At 42.2% G+C, this 15,776-nt stretch overlaps 2 protein-coding genes across 6 annotated transcripts in view; one reads left to right on the top strand and one right to left on the bottom strand.

The window, feature by feature from the left end:
• MTHFD1 (methylenetetrahydrofolate dehydrogenase, cyclohydrolase and formyltetrahydrofolate synthetase 1) overlaps window positions 1-15,776 on the top strand; it is a 58,020-nt gene that overhangs the window by 33,592 nt on the left and 8,652 nt on the right. For 4 of the 5 annotated variants that reach the window (XM_033851067.2, XM_019922740.2, XM_019922747.3 and 1 more), the window contains 12 exons: window positions 332-468; window positions 2,024-2,070; window positions 2,913-3,020; window positions 3,163-3,237; window positions 5,575-5,677; window positions 7,576-7,652; window positions 8,281-8,421; window positions 9,965-10,033; window positions 10,303-10,414; window positions 10,509-10,648; window positions 12,903-12,944; window positions 15,359-15,459. In XM_033851067.2, the coding sequence (XP_033706958.1) occupies window positions 332-468; window positions 2,024-2,070; window positions 2,913-3,020; window positions 3,163-3,237; window positions 5,575-5,677; window positions 7,576-7,652; window positions 8,281-8,421; window positions 9,965-10,033; window positions 10,303-10,414; window positions 10,509-10,648; window positions 12,903-12,944; window positions 15,359-15,459 (1,152 nt within the window). Of the gene's footprint in view, window positions 1-331; window positions 469-2,023; window positions 2,071-2,912; window positions 3,021-3,162; window positions 3,238-5,574; window positions 5,678-7,575; window positions 7,653-8,280; window positions 8,422-9,964; window positions 10,034-10,302; window positions 10,415-10,508; window positions 10,649-12,060; window positions 12,352-12,902; window positions 12,946-15,358; window positions 15,460-15,776 lie in introns of those variants that run through there. The other variant, XR_004525047.2, reaches the window with a different exon arrangement.
• ZBTB25 (zinc finger and BTB domain containing 25) overlaps window positions 9,777-15,776 on the bottom strand; it is a 56,804-nt gene continuing 50,804 nt past the window's right edge. Inside the window, exon 6 of the mRNA XM_073800383.1 lies at window positions 9,777-9,803. Coding sequence (XP_073656484.1) covers window positions 9,792-9,803 — 12 coding nt within the window. The 3' untranslated portion in view covers window positions 9,777-9,791. The remainder of the gene's footprint in view (window positions 9,804-15,776) is intronic.

Genomic DNA, 15,776 nt, shown 5'->3' with positions numbered 1-15,776 from the left:
TAGATCTGTTGAGGATTCATCTGTTTTTTTGTTTGGCTAAGTTAAAAGCTAGTTTTTGAGACTAAATTGAGAAATTAAAAGTATAGCAGTGTCTCTTACAAAGTAGAGTATATTTGCCCCTAACTGTCAGAAGAACTAAAATGCAGAAGTCTTTTTTAGTTTCAAACTGGGGGGAAGTTACAACTAAGACCCTTGGAAAAGATCCCTTTCATGTGTTTCATCTTTCTGGTTATTCAGATTAAGAGTCACTCTAGGATCAGAGCTGACTTAGTGATACACATGAATTTAATTTACATAAATGTAATTTTCCTGTTTTGCTTTCATCTTAAAGAATAACTCCAACACCCCTGGGAGAGGGGAAAAGCACAACCACGATTGGGCTGGTGCAGGGCCTCAGTGCCCATCTCCATCAGAATGTCTTCGCGTGTGTGCGACAGCCTTCTCAGGGCCCCACCTTCGGAATAAAAGGTATTAGTGAGACCAGACCTGGGTGGCCAGAGGGCGCCTGCACCTCCTTCAGTCCTCCTGGCCCACTTGGCCCATGAATGTGTGCGGGGTCTTCAGCTCATTTAGACACTAGAAACAGCTTCATCACATCCCAGAAGAGCATCATGGTGCTTTTGGTGAAGGCTTTCATTGGATCACCCCAACTCCTGCTGTCACTGTCTGACACTGCACAGGGATTCCCTGGGATGGGTAATATGTAGCCAGGGGTGCTTTTATATGACCGATAGTCGACTCTCATAGTAACAATAAAGGTAATCACAGCCGCTGATCACCATGCTGACTTTCTAGAGACAAAGACAAACCCTACAGATGTTTCACACTGAGGGAAGAAGAAAAGCATATGCTTTTTGAGTATAGGCTTCGTGCCAGGTTTTGTGCTAAGCAGTTTATGCCTATTACTTTATCTTCTAAGATGGTTAGTTTTATCTCCACTTACAATAGCAGCAACTGGGATTCAGAGGTAGCTTGAATTCAAGGCAGTATCATCAAGTACCAGGGTGAGTCCCCACGTCTACTTCAAGCTCTAAGAGAATACCATCAACCCAGTGTTTCTTCTGATAAGATGAAAACACAACATCAATAACTGTACTTCACCTTCAGTTTTTGATAGCTGCAGTACTGCAAACATGTTCATTTAATTAAAATTATTTTTATTAATTAAAATAGGTTCTCAGAGTCAGCTTCATCATTTGCTTGGCGATAGGGTATCACATATCCTGCTTGTTCTAACAATTACTACAAATGTTGACACGGGGTACGCCTTTGTCCTTCTTCAGCCTATTGTTTTGATATAAGTCCGTTAACTTAGTTCTGCCTTTGAGCTTAATAACCCCCTTTTATTTCAGAATGAGCCTTTTCCCCCTCATTGAACCCAATATGCTCCTTTTCCTCTTATCACAAATTGCCCCATTTTCATTGCATGATCTCTGCCCCACAAAAAAAACCCACACAAAACCTCTACCTCAGATTGACATTTATCTCACTGTTAACCTGGACATTTTTAACTGGATTTTGGTTAGTAATCCAAATGGGCCAGCAAAAATCTAGCAGTTAAGCTGTTTTCTACCATATGTGTCCTATTTAGGAAGAATTGCAGTCTCTGTGTTTGTGTTGCTGTGTTTATTTTAAATATTCCTTTTTTAAAATGCCAGAATAGCATTTATGAGGGTAGGAAATTGAACAGGTTTGCCTTTATGTAACTGTAGGCTGGGTTTTTCTTAACAAATGTTAGGAATCAAGGGGAACCTGTTTCTAAAGATAATGAGTAGGTATGTTATGTGTTTATGGTTTTGTCAGTTAGATTCAGATTTCAGTTGAGAGACTATTCAGAGTGAACAAGATCAAGCGGTTTAGTTTGGTCAAGAAAATTAGAAAGCACTTGACCAAATCTGTCCAAATGGTTGTAAAAAATAAATAATATGCGGAGCAGTTACAAAAACCAATTTGCTTTCATTTGATTTGCAAGTCATGGTGAAACGTGCTTAACATGAGTCTTCAACCTTGACCTGTCCTCCAGGTGGTGCTGCAGGCGGTGGCTACTCACAGGTCATTCCTATGGAAGAGGTAATGTGGTCTGGGATTTGGTTGGATCAGACCTTTTTTTACAGTTTTTCCTTCCTGGGATTAAAGTTTATTGTAGAGATCTTAGTAGGCAAATGACTTGTTTGCTCAACAGAAGCAGTACTTCAGAGAAAAACATCTTAATTTGCCAACTTTTAAACAGTTTACTTTTTTTTTTTTTTTCTGTGGTACGTAGGCCTCTCACTGTTCTGGCCTCTCCCGTTGCGGAGTACAGGCTCCGGACGCGCAGGCTCAGCGGCCATGGCCCACGGGCCCAGCCGCTCCGCAGCATGTGGGATCCTCCCAGACCGGAGCACGAACCCGTGTCCCCTACATCGGCAGGCAGACTCTCAACCACTGCGCCACCAGGGAAGCCCAACAGTTTACTTTTTTGACATGACAAGGACTTCAAAGCCTGGCTTGCAGTGAAAATAATAAGCAAGTGATTAAATGAAGCATAAGATAGGGAAGAACAAACATGAAGTGAATTCAAAGTAATAACCACAGAAGTGGGAGCAGCGTATATGCATGGAGTTGGGTCGCTCCAGTGTACTTCTTGCTCACTGTTTAAAGGACGTGTGTTCTTACTAATCCAGCGTTGCTGCTGATCCCAGGGGTGTGGCGTTTATGGTTATTGGCCATGTCTCTTAGGGAAAATCAGTGTTCCTTCTGAGGACAGATAGTAATTTGTTTTCAAGAGATAGCTGTGTTGGTGTTTGTCCACTAGCTGTGCTGCCATCAGTTTTCCGTTGGCTTTAACATAGGGATTGGTTTGGCTGCAATAGAATGAATGTGAAAAGATGCAGAGAAGTTGGAAGACTGATGTGGCTTCTACCCTTTTGTAGTTTAATCTCCACCTCACTGGTGACATCCATGCCATCACTGCGGCTAATAACCTTGTGGCTGCGGCCATCGATGCCCGGATGTTCCACGAACAGACCCAGACAGACAAGGTAGGCTGCTGAGACGCCCACGGGCACTTTCAGAAGGTTTGAAGCACTCGAATTAATGTTGGACCCTTGGGTACCAATAATGCAGGTAGCAAGACAGTGGCATTCCTCTCTCTTAAAAGCCCTCTTCCTCCTTTTCTCTAAGGCCCTCTTTAATCGTTTGGTACCATCAGTAAATGGAGTGAGGAAGTTCTCTGATATCCAAATCCGGAGGTTACGGGTAAGCTTTTCCCTTGTTCATTATTGATACTGTGTGAAATTAGGTGATTGATAAGGAGGTTATAATCTCCTTAGAGTAGCCTGTTTTGGACAAGTTCGTCCATAACCATAGTCATAAGGTTATGATATACATAAAGATGGGTGGCAGAGGTTGTTTCTCACTTATCTTTGAATTTTTAGTGGTTAGTCCCAGGATCAATAGAGCACTGAGGACCTGCTCTCAGCTAAGAAGAATGACACTTCTTTATAGCATGGATATAGGAGTCAGGATGCCAGCGTGGCAACACAGCAGCTTCTAGAGTTTGAATACCTGCTCTTTGCAGCATCAGGGCCTTAAGCAAGAGTGGTTACTTCTGTATTTTATTTGAACTTCTATTACAAATATATAGTTATTAAACGTACACTGTACCATATGACCCATAAATTCTACTCCTAGGTATTTATTCAAAAGAAATGCAAACTTGTATTCATATAGAAACAAAATCTACAAACAACCTAAATATCTTTCTGTAATAAATGGATAAACAAACTGGTACATCTATGCAGTAAAAAGGAATGAACTGTTGATACACACAACAACTTGAATGAATCTCAGAGGCATTATGTTGCTTGAAAGAAGCTAGCCGCAAATGGTTGCAAACTGTATGCTTCCATTTATATGACATTCTCAAAAGACAGAGCTATAGTGATGGAAAATAGATCAGTGGGTGCCAGGAGTTATGGGTCAGGGAAAGGTGTGGCTATAAAGGGGTAGCACAAGGAAATTTTCAAAATAAAATTCAAAATATATTCTTGTGTTACTTTTACATATGAAAGAAATGTTATATATCTGTAAATATTCTTTAGACTGCCTGACACATATAAGCATTCAATAAATGGTATGTGCTACCTAGTTATCAATAGTAGTTACACTCACCTTATTTTTAATTTTTTGCAACTTTATATTTTAATGCTGTAAGAATAGTACACAAGCTCCAGATGCAGTAATGATTTACATTTTGCCCTACTTGCTTTACAGTTCTGTCACTATTTATATATATGCATTTTTCTCTGGACTTGAGAAAAAGTGACTTTTACACAGTTTGATATTTTTTAGCTTCTCTTGTTCTCACACCCCACAAAACATCCTTGCATAAGGTAAGTCAGCTATTACCTTGTTATGTAAAAGAATTGTGTTCTGCAAGGCAGCAAGTACTGTAGAAGAGCAGGCAACTTCTAGTCTTACCTTTGCTCATGGAACTTTCTGTCAGGTGTGGGGAGGGGCTGGACTCAACGTTTAAATGATCCTTTAAAAAGCTCTGGGATTTGAGATCAAGGGACTTGTCAATGGCCACAGCACCCCTCACTAGGTTGGAACTAGAACGTCGATCTTCTGTTTCCTGGTCCCCAGGCATCCTCTCTTGTGCTGTATTATCACAGTCTACCCACCAGGTACTCAGTCAAGAAGGGTTGTCAACAGCAAATTCTCAGCTTAGTGACTGAGGGTTTTGCTGACTTCTGTAAACAATGTCATGTTCCAGGCTTGTGATGCTATTTGACAAGCCAGTGAGCACCAGCTCTGAAAACACACCTGAGGTTTTAAAAAAAAGTCCTCATAACCCAGGAAGGGAACTATGGGAAGAGCAGGGTTTGCTGGGGCCACTCAGATCTACCAGAAGTTAAGAGAAAAAGAGAGTACATTTTAAAGGCATTTTCCATTTCAGTATTTGACCGTGGTACACATTGTAAATAAATAAATTTCCAAGTTCCGTGAGGAGGAAGAAACAAACCCTTCTTGTGCCTTTTGGAATAGTAAGAAGGCAGTGAAAGGATAGTACTACTTAAAAAGCATGTACTGTGCTAGAGCAATGTCTCTTCTTTTCTTCTGCATCGAAAGGACTATTTATCCCTTTAAATATACTCAAAAGGTCAGCATATTAGTTTTTAAAAAAGCATTTAAAGTGATTTACATTGATTTTTATTGATCGATATTTGGTTTTGCCCTTCTAATTTTGCATGTGACTTGGGCTTCTCAACTGTTTGATTGAAAAAGCTTTTCCTTTCAATATGTTTGCATATGGTGAGTTAGGTACAACACTTTTTGGTCACTATGTTTACGTAGGGCTTCGGTTTAGGGAAATGCCTCTGGTGCTCAGTGATAGGGACAAACATGTTAATAATACCTTTGTACATGTGTGAATGGGAAATAAAGATTTAGCCAAAGGGATCGTAGTTTTCCCTTCTGAATTTAACATGGTTTATATTTCCCCTATCTGGAGATAGGGATAAAAAAATTTTTATTAAATCATATCTGCTTTTGTTTGGTTTGTCTTATTTTTTAATTTTCCTACCTCTTCAGAGACTAGGCATTGAAAAGACTGACCCTACCACACTGACAGATGAAGAGATACACAGATTTGCAAGATTGGACATTGATCCAGAAACTATAACTTGGCAAAGAGGTACCAGAGCAGGGTGTACACCCCATTGGTTTGGTTATACTGCACGCCCAATGACCTCCCTTAGAGGTGATAAAATGGGAGGTCCATAGCTTGTGTGTGGGTATTTTCATGGTTAAGGCCTGACTAAGATGGCGACTCACTCGTTTTCCTGGCCACCTCCATCAGTCTCCCTCCTTATTAGCTGTAATCAAACCTCCTTTTGTTCGGTTAGTTGGACATTTTGCTGGCTCTTCAGTGTTCATTGGCGTCAGGAGGGTTTTAAGGAAGTTCATACATAAACCAAAAATAACATTTTGCAACTTTCATTTTATGCAGGAAGTTTTGGTGTCATTAAGTAGAGAAGTGATGTTTAATCACTTCTTAAATCATGTTGCCCTTTATTCTTAGAACTCTTGTCTGGCCTAAGTGACTTGATTTTTCTTGTAGGTCTGGAGCTTGCCTGCTCACTTTTACCTCATTTTCTTAAACTCTCTTGTAACAAAGTAGGTAGCCTTCAAGGTTTAAACATCCAGCAGACTGGTGAGTGAGTTGCCTGGTTTCACTGCCAGATGTTGCTTTTCTCTGTGTCACCTAGCATGGCTTAGAGTTTTATTTTGTACCAACAGTGTATGCGTCTAAACTCTGTCACTGCTGAGAAGAAATTTTCATCTAGATGCACAGAATGCAGCTGACAGGCAATTTATTGACTGTTTTTGTGACTGTCGTTGGCTCAGTAACTGTGCTAGCTAATGGCATTTTTAAGGCAACTCTCCTAATATCTAAAACCACACTGATCTTTCTCTTCCTTTGCTTCGATAGCTTTAGACATATGGTATCATATTTTATGAGGAATAAGCTAAAGATCCATTTTGAAAATTTATTATCACAATCATTTTTCCTTTGCTTTATATGTAATTCATGCTTTCTAAGAAAGTAGAAGCAGACAAGGGAAAACATGGATCATACCCATTGACTGGCTGTTCTATACACAGAAATTAGATGCAAGGAACTAGACACTATTTTTTTTAAAAAAAATAAGGATACACTCCAACAACTCATTACATCCTTCACTTATCAAATGGGGTGGTGTGTGTGTTTCCCCAAGTGCTGCACAAGACACTGCTTTTAGTGTTTAAATTATTACAGTCTTTAAGGAAAATACTTTGGCATGTTATCAAGTACCTTGAAAGTGCCTCTCCTCTTTGACCCACCCTAAAAGAGTGTGAACTGGTTTGCTGCTGTTTTTCATTTTGTGTTTTGTTGTTATTTTTGGTATGTCATACAAAAAACAAAATTGGGAATACACTAAAATGTTCACCGTAGTTAGACCTAGGAGGTGGGGGGATTAAGATTAGTTAGTAGGTTGATCTTTGCCATGTTTTCAAGAGTATGCAATTGGAAAGATGTTCTGTCATCAGAATGGAAATTACTTCTTCTAAGTGTGCTAAAGGAAAGAGCAGGTCTGTTACCCAGCCTGCTTCAAAAGGCATTGCCTTTGCCCTGTGTTTATGGGCCTTGTGTGTCTCAGGGTTATGTAAGATCAGTGAGTCATCCCACAGAACAACATAAACCTTGGCCTTTTGAAAAACTGGCCTGCTCTGTTTTTTTGTGGAGTGTGGAATATGCTTTGAAACGGATTCCAGATTTCTAGTTAATTGTTTGAATTCTCTAGGAAGAATAAACCAAGCTACTCTACCGTCTTGTCTTTAATTCCTGCACATTAATGGTATGAAAACATCATTTCTAAACTTGGACCCATATTCTAGCTTTACCATAAATTTTGAAATCAAATATTATAGTCATTAAGTTAGATTTGTTGCTTAAAATTCTGCTGGTTCCTTTGACTTTATGGTCCTTTTCCCTCTCTACTATATCTGCTGTATTTTCCCTCTCTACTGTATCTTCCTTTTCTACCATAGTGCTGGATACCAATGACAGATTCCTGAGGAAGATCACAATTGGACAGGCTCCCACGGAGAAGGGGCACACACGGACGGTAACTGCCTGTTCCTTTCTAAGTAAATTAGTTTATGGGCACTAGATCCTTGCTGCTTCTATCCTCCTCCATCCCCTCCTGATCAGCTGATACTGCCAGCTGTTGTTCTGCCTTCTCCCTTGTAAAATGAGAGCGAGTAGGTGTGTGGTATTGAGCACTCCTGACAGTTTTTGCAGTAAATCCCATGTGTCACCTGTGTATTTTTCCCCCAGTATTTTTTCCTGGAGGTGGAGTGCCCCAAGTGAATATCCTTGTACATGAATTGATTAAGATTGCTTCTTTTTTGTGGCCATTTTGCAGTATGTCTCTTCGGTGTAAGAGCTTCTGAGTTAGTCCCTTGTATGTTAGGGAAACCATGATCACATGATTACAAGCTGCCTTCACAGGGATCGTTGGTCCTACTAGAACATTTATGCGTAAAAATCGACTACTCAAGGTCTTAGAATAATTACAAATTACAAATTTTTGCTGTTGGAAGGTTATTTTCATTAAGTTCTTTTTGTACTGTTCTTTTATTCTGTCCTTTTAAGCTATTTGTTTAAGCCTGGGATGCAAACAAGGATTACTTTTGCAATCCACGCTTCTGTTTAACACAGTTTTCCCTGATGCGTCTTTTCCCTGCCAACAGGCCCAGTTTGATATCTCCGTGGCCAGTGAAATCATGGCTGTCCTGGCTCTCACCAGTTCTCTAGAAGACATGAGAGAGAGACTGAGCAAAATGGTGGTGGCATCCAGCAAGAAAGGGGAGCCCATTAGTACCGAAGATCTGGTGGGTAGCCGGGCACTCCAGACTTGGCAATCCGTCTGCGTCTGTTGTCCCAGCATTTCTCAGCAGTTACCACTGACAAAAACTGTGGCATACTTAAGATGCTGCAATTAACTAATTCATATGATCTTGTTACTCACTATATAATTATGAAGTTTATAAAAAGTACTTCATAGTGAGTGATAGATGGTATGCTCCAATAATAGACCACAGGTGGTTTGAGCAATATCTTCAGCCTGTGAGTATTTCCAAGAGAGGGTGTCTGACTTCAGTTTCAGAGAGCATCAGGAGTCCATGTGCGGCCCTTAGAGCTGAGCTTTGAGTCACCCCCCGGCCTCTCCCCATGACAGGCCTCCCTGCACAGAGGCCTCTCATCATGAGGCTCGGCACCATATCCACGCTGATGACCACATTGGGAACAGCTCAGCCGGTTCTTCTAATGGTCCTGCTATATTCATTGTCCACATCAGGATTATTTCTGAACTATCTACATGGTATTATGGAGTTTGAAATGAGATAATCTTATAGATTACTTTTTTTTTTTTTAGCTGCGTTGGGTCTTCGTAGCTGTGCGTGGGCTTTCTCTAGTTGCGGCGCGCGGGGGCTACTCTTCATTGCAGTGCGCAGGCTTCTCATTGCGGTGGCTGCTCTTGTTGCGGAGCACGGGCTCTAGAGGGCAGGCTCAGTAGTTGCGGCTCACGAGCTTAGTTGCTCTGCGACATGTGGGATCTTCCCGGGCCAGGGATCAAACCCGTATCCCCTGCATTGGCAGGCAGATTCCTAACCACTGCGCCACCAGGGAAGTCCCCTAGATTACTTTTTTAAAAGCCTTTTGTGTTCACATACACCAAAATGGTTGGCCTATGATTAGCGGTCTGTCAGATGAATCCGGAGAAGGGGGGAGATATTAATTTCCTGTTTTCACAGTTAATGTGTATAAGAACAGAAATTGTTTTAAATTTTTACACCAAGCCAGGAACTTAGAAACTCATTAAAACTGAATATAAGTGGGATCCATAGCTTTATCTTACAGTGATACCAGTTTGTTCATCTGTGGCTGGATGGCTTAAAAAGAGGGACCTGATATGTAAGAGTTGGTGTTGAACTCCTGCGTAAATTTTCAGATTAAGGTACAGGAGACACATATTAAATCAGGTTTACAGCCATTTCTGCCCAGACACCAAAGTTACCTATAATTCAGTATTCTTAGGAACTAGCGTTTCCATACCGTAAATGAGTCTAAAATGGATTATCCACATCGATCAGCAACAGAGCTTCACTGAGATGCTTGTTTCCAGGCTTATGTATTTTTCCAGAATTTACATATGGATGTCATTTTCATTCTCTCTTCTCCGTTAAGATAATTGGCAACTTTATTGTATATCCTGAAAAATAAATAAACAAATGAATGGGTGGTCTAGTTTAGGTAAAAGTACTCATTGGTCCAGGATGGCTAAAAAAGGAAGAGCTAAGAATGTTGAATTTTGGCTTCAAAAGGTAGGTTTTTTGCTGGTGGGAATCAACCCTTCATGCCTTTGTTTTGCAGGGAGTGAGCGGGGCATTGACAGTACTCATGAAGGACGCCATCAAGCCCAATCTCATGCAGACATTAGAGGTGAGCAGAGTGACTCCTGCCTTCCTGGATTGGTTGTAAAGCAGATTGTTCCTGGGGAGTCAGAGACCTTCTCTCCCTGGTCATCTCTTTCTTCCCATTCTTTCTCATAGTTGTGACTGGGACTTTACTGAAATCTAAAAGAGGCGGCTTCATACTTTCCCTTGGGAAGTCTTTTTCTTTTGGATTCCAGCTAATTTTGGTCCCCTTACCGAGTGGTCCCTTTTGAAGCAGGATGCGCAGCTTCGCTCACGATGTCTTGATTTCCACAGGGCACTCCGGTATTTGTTCACGCTGGGCCATTTGCCAACATCGCACACGGGAATTCCTCCATCATTGCAGACCGGATTGCACTCAAGCTTGTTGGTCCCGAAGGGTTTGTAGGCGAGTGCTTTTGCAAAATCAGTGATAGACTGTTTTTTCTTTTAACATCAAGGGAGTTGGGATGGCATTTTTACAGTTGCTTTTCTCGTGACAGTGACTGAAGCGGGATTCGGAGCAGACATTGGAATGGAAAAGTTCTTTAACATCAAATGCCGGTATTCTGGTCTCCGCCCGCATGTGGTGGTGCTTGTTGCCACTGTCAGGGCTCTGAAAATGCACGGAGGCGGCCCCACGGTGAGGATCAGGAGTTGGAAGAGGCTGGTTCTCAGAAATGTTCTGAAGGCTAAAGGGAAACTGGATGACTTGTGCCAGTTTCTTCATTAAGCTGCTCTTGTCCTCATGACTAATGGGTTGCCAGAAGCAGGGGATGTTCAGACGGCTCTCGTGCTGGCCGCCTTATCACTCCTAGGCAGTACCAGCTCTTGGCATTTTAAGAGGGCCGAGGTTGTCTTCATGGCCTACCTTTCGGAGCAAAACACCTGATAATATCAAAACCCCTCCAAGGACATGTGCTTGGCTATATTTACAAAAAACTCCTTTATGTTCAGACTGTTCTTTTTAAATCTGAGTCCCTTTTCCCTCTAACGGTGATGCTGGCAGCCAGCCAACGAAACCATTTAGCTGAGATAGAGGTCAGCCCCTTATTGGGAGGTGGGTGCTGGGCAGGACCGGTAACAGCTTGGAGTCGGGGGAGAAGGAGCTCCAGACTGCCTCCAGGTGATGGGGAGAAACAGGTGAGCATGGTTGATCTTCAGCTCCAACCTGAACTTTGTGTTTTCCTGAATTCATACTGCTTAGAAATTGTACTTTCTGCTCTATTATTTTAACACCTTTTCTTCAGCACCTGCATGTGAAGACATGGTGCTCGTTTTCAGAAATTAGTTGAAGTATTAAATTCCTGTCCTCTGGGAGCTGGTCTAGTAACTTGATAAATAAGACCTCCCTCACCTACAAAAGAAACTCACTGTTTCTTAGTGTAGTGATCAGGGGTTTTCCTGTTATAGCAGTTCTCAAGAATGTTGGTCTCAGAACTTCCTTACGCTCTTAAAAATTATTAAGGGCCTAAAAGAGCTCTTTGTTCAGGTGAGTTATGTCTGGTGATATTTACTATATTAGAAATTAAATATTGACATAAATATTAACATAAATAACATTTTTTTAAGTGAAAAGTGACTATATTTTCCAAAACAACATTTAGGCATTGTACGTTTTTCAGATCTCTTCAGTATCTCGCTTAATCGAAGACTGATGGAGTCTCATCTTTGGCATTTGATCTGTTGTGATATCACATGTTACATAATCTTCGGAAAAGTCCATTGTATACTCAGGAAATAATGAGAGTGAAAAGAGCCATAATGTCTTAGAATTATGGAAATAGTCTTGAACTCTTGGACCCCATGAAAGGATTAGGTCCCCACTAAGGGGAGAGCCACTGCTCTCACAACCCCAGCACACCTCTGCAGTCGTACTCGTCCCCGAGGCGCTCCTAACCCAGGATGCCCCTTTCTGCTAGGCGTGCAGGACGGACTCCCTTTTCCTTCCTGATCATAACCAACATTTCTCTCTCTTGCACCCCCTCACTCACCCTCACGCCTTTGCACCTCCTCTCCTGATCTCATGTCTGGAAAACACTGTGGGCGCGTAAGCTGGCAGCACTGAGAGGAGAGCTTTGCGCACAGCTCTGCCGGGACCCTCGCCTGCTGCTCCTGTTACCTGCTGGAGCCACGTGTGGCCCGGACCGTGGGCTCAGGTCCCTGCTTCGTGCCCCGCCTCTCCGAGGCCCCTTTGGAGTTGGAGCACCATGGTGTCTCTGAGGAAAGGGAGCAGAGCAAGCTGAAGGCTTCTTAATCACTGTCCATTGCCCAGTGGGGTCCCTGGAACTGGCGCCTTCACCCCTGTTGCACTTCCCTGTGGATGCAGCAGGGCTGACCCACCAGGTACCTCTGGAACAGTGAGCACCCACAGAGGAAGAAAATCCTTGTGTGTTGTTTCCCTCTTGTTCTTGTTGCTCACGTGCCCCATTCAGCCCCGCAAGGGAGTGGGCTGGCTCCATGGACCAGCTCACGGACCCGTCGCAGGGCATCTGACTTCACGGCAGATGTCTCAGGGTGGCTTTTGCAGGGCTCACAGCTGCCTTGTTCTCTACACTGAGCTTTACCTCCACCCCCACTGCTGTGTGCTTCACTCGCTGGGGTTATTGCCCCTGCCAAGGACACATCCCTTCCCTCACCTGCCTTCATAGATTCATCCCTTCTCACCTCTTCAATTCAGGCCACGAAGGTCTCCCACTCTGCTCAAAGCAGTCATTTTTGTTCTGTCCCATAGTTTTGGTCATAGCTCTAAATCCTTAGGGCAGAAAACAACCTTCTACTGCTGTGTATCCCACAAGCATGCAGCTTCTGGCCTTTAACACATGGCAAAGCACTGTTTGAAGCCGAACTCTAATTGAAGTAGAAAATGCCTCTGACTTTGCTTCTTTTCCTTCCAGGTTACTGCTGGACTTCCTCTGCCCAAGGCTTACATAGAGGAGGTAACTTCAGTCACTTCTAATTACTTGGCCTAGAAAGCACCACGTTCTGAATCAGCATTTCCCAACCTGGCCCATTTAGAAATGACTGGGCTGTCGCTATGACCCAGGGTTGCTCTTGGGAGCAGGGTGTGCTAACAGGCCTGCAGTGTGCTAAAGAACTGTACTAAATGAAACAGGGAGGAAATGCCTCATAAAGCAATTGCCCGCATAGGATGTCAGTAAAACCGCTCCCCTAGACCAGTGGTTGGTTCTCAACCAGGAGCAACACCCCCCATCCCAACCCTCACCCCAGCACATTTTGCAATGTCTAGAGACATTTTTGATTGTTGCAACTTGAGGTGGGGAGTGCTACTGGCATTCAGTGGGTAGAGGCCAGGGATGCTACAGTGCATAGGACACTCTCCACTATAAAGAAATATTCAGCCCAAAATGTCAGTAGTGCTGAGGTTGAGAAAGCCTGCACTAATCTCATGGAAGTTTCCTTGTCTTCCCTGCATTAGCTCGTTGATTCTCAAATGCCGTTCATATCAGAAGCAAGTAGAGGCCTTTTTTGAAATGCTTTTTCCTCTGCAGAGTTAAATCCATATTAAGGGGCCAAGATAGGGTCAGCATCCTGGTTATTTTTCTAGGCAGTTTTCATAAACTGATTTGGTTTATGGCATTAAGCAGGGGCTCAAGGAATTGTGAGCTCAAACCTTTTCATATTTATATCATTAACCATCGAAGAAACATCTCTAGCACCAGTTTGGGGTTATCATGTGAGAGATTAGGCCCCCGAATGAGATGGTAAGCTCGGCTGCTATCACTGTTGATTCAAGTTTTTCTGCCTTTTTTGGAAGCTTTTAAATTGTCAGGCAGTACAGGGTCACTTTTCAGCCCCCAAATGAAGTAATTCAAAAGCAGCTAGCAAAGAATTGCTGGTGCCTTCAGTTTGCCTGTCTTCTGAGTTATGATTTGCCTTTTATGGTCATTTGTCTGATTCATGCGTAGGAGGGGAATTCACAGTTCTGGCCCTCCTGCCACCCCGCAGCCTTTCCTGCATCTAATTAGAGCAACTGCCCTTCACTGGCCCAGCTGGTGTCTTCGTTTAAGAAATTCTACTTATTTAAAACTGTTCTCAATCAATCTTATGTATTAATTGGTTTTCATGTGACTAGAGGTAAGGAATTAGCTGTGCTCTTTAGAATGTCAACTAAATTCTAATCTCAGTTTTCAATTATTAAAGGGGGAAAAAAGCATAAATCATGTTTATAATGATCTCAGTTGTTTTCTATATCTTACCTTTTTTCTGCTGTTTTATGAAATCCACAAACCAAGCGCTATTACTGCTAGGTTTTACTCATGATCTAGTGTACTTATTTTTATATAAGACTATGATATTTTCATTTTTAAAATACTTAATGTATTTTAAGCTTATATAATAATATACCCTTGGTAAAAAAAATTAAATAATACAAGAATATAATATATATACGATTTGAGTCCCCAGTTAACAGTTGGTGCGTATCTCTCAACATTTAAAAAAATTCCATGAATATGCACGTGTATTTTTGTATTTGTCCAAAAATGGGATTAATTAATCTCTTCATAGCTTTGCCATTTCAGTACATCTTTGAGAGGTTCCATGCTAATACAGATATTCGCACTTTTCATAACATGTACCTGATACATATTTATCGAGTGTGTATATCGTGATTCACTGGCTCAGTCCCCTACTGAAGGAGCTTTGTGTTGTTTGCAGTTTTCCCATGCTGCAAGCAGTGCTCCAGGAAGCATATTTTAAAATATTTTAAAATGTGTTTCCTTAATTACTTTCCTTTAAATTTCATAGTATTTGGTTCTTAAAAATGGTATTTATCTCATTTCTGACACAAGAAGGTTTATGGTTCTAACACAACATTGTAAAGCAACTATATACCAATAAAAATTAATTTAAAAAAAAAAAGGTTTATGGTTGAGTTCATTTAAACCCGTGAAAGCATCACTGACGACTCCATGTTTTCTGACAAATGCCACGCACTATGTATGCTAGGCCCTGTCTTCTGATGGCAGGGTCTGTGCCATGCTGAACAGAGTCGGTTTGTACTGCTGTACCATATAAGTACATACAATCTATAAAACAGGGGTCGTAAATATAATTTATTTAAAGGCAGCTGATTCCGTTCAAACAGCAAATAAGCTATTAAGGTACAGCACGATGAGGGCAGATGCACCAGCAAATCTCACCCTTTCAGGGCAGCCAGGACAGGAGCACAGCTCACCCTAGGGCTGCAGGCTCCAGCATGTCTCTATTGGCTTGTCCTGACAGTGAGTGGCTTCTGGGTCAAGGAGACAGTTTCTCTTTTAAGAAGAACCTGCAACTGTTTTCAGTTCTGCTCTCTGACCTCACAGACCTTCCACTGTTGTTTCTGCAGAACCTGGAGCTGGTTGAAAAAGGCTTCAGTAACTTGAAGAAACAAATTGAAAATGCCAGGATGTTTGGAGTTCCAGTGGTAGTGGCCGTGAACGCCTTCAAGTAAGTATAAAGTGTAAGAGTCGAGGGAGACTGTGGAAAACGGCCAGCAAACATCTCCTGGTGCTGATTGTGCAGCCCAGCTTTTAGCTTTGTTCTCTTCTTCAGTTACTGCTATTGGTTATTAAGCCTGTGCTTTGGGAGCTGTTGATGAGAGCCTGCCATATGACAGGCACCGCATATGTCACAGGGGACTCATCACCTCACTTGCTGAGGGTCCAGAGTCAGATTTGGCTCCTGTGGGTGCCCTTCTCCACCAGGTGAAGTGGGTAACACACAGGCCAGAAGTTAACTGTTCCTTTTGGTCTTTAAAGGCCTTT

Source organism: Tursiops truncatus, chromosome 2, assembly GCF_011762595.2.
Source record: "Tursiops truncatus isolate mTurTru1 chromosome 2, mTurTru1.mat.Y, whole genome shotgun sequence".
NCBI classification, from domain to species: domain Eukaryota; kingdom Metazoa; phylum Chordata; class Mammalia; order Artiodactyla; family Delphinidae; genus Tursiops; species Tursiops truncatus.
Note: the sequence above shows the minus strand (reverse complement) of the source record. Positions and strands in the feature narration are given on the sequence as shown.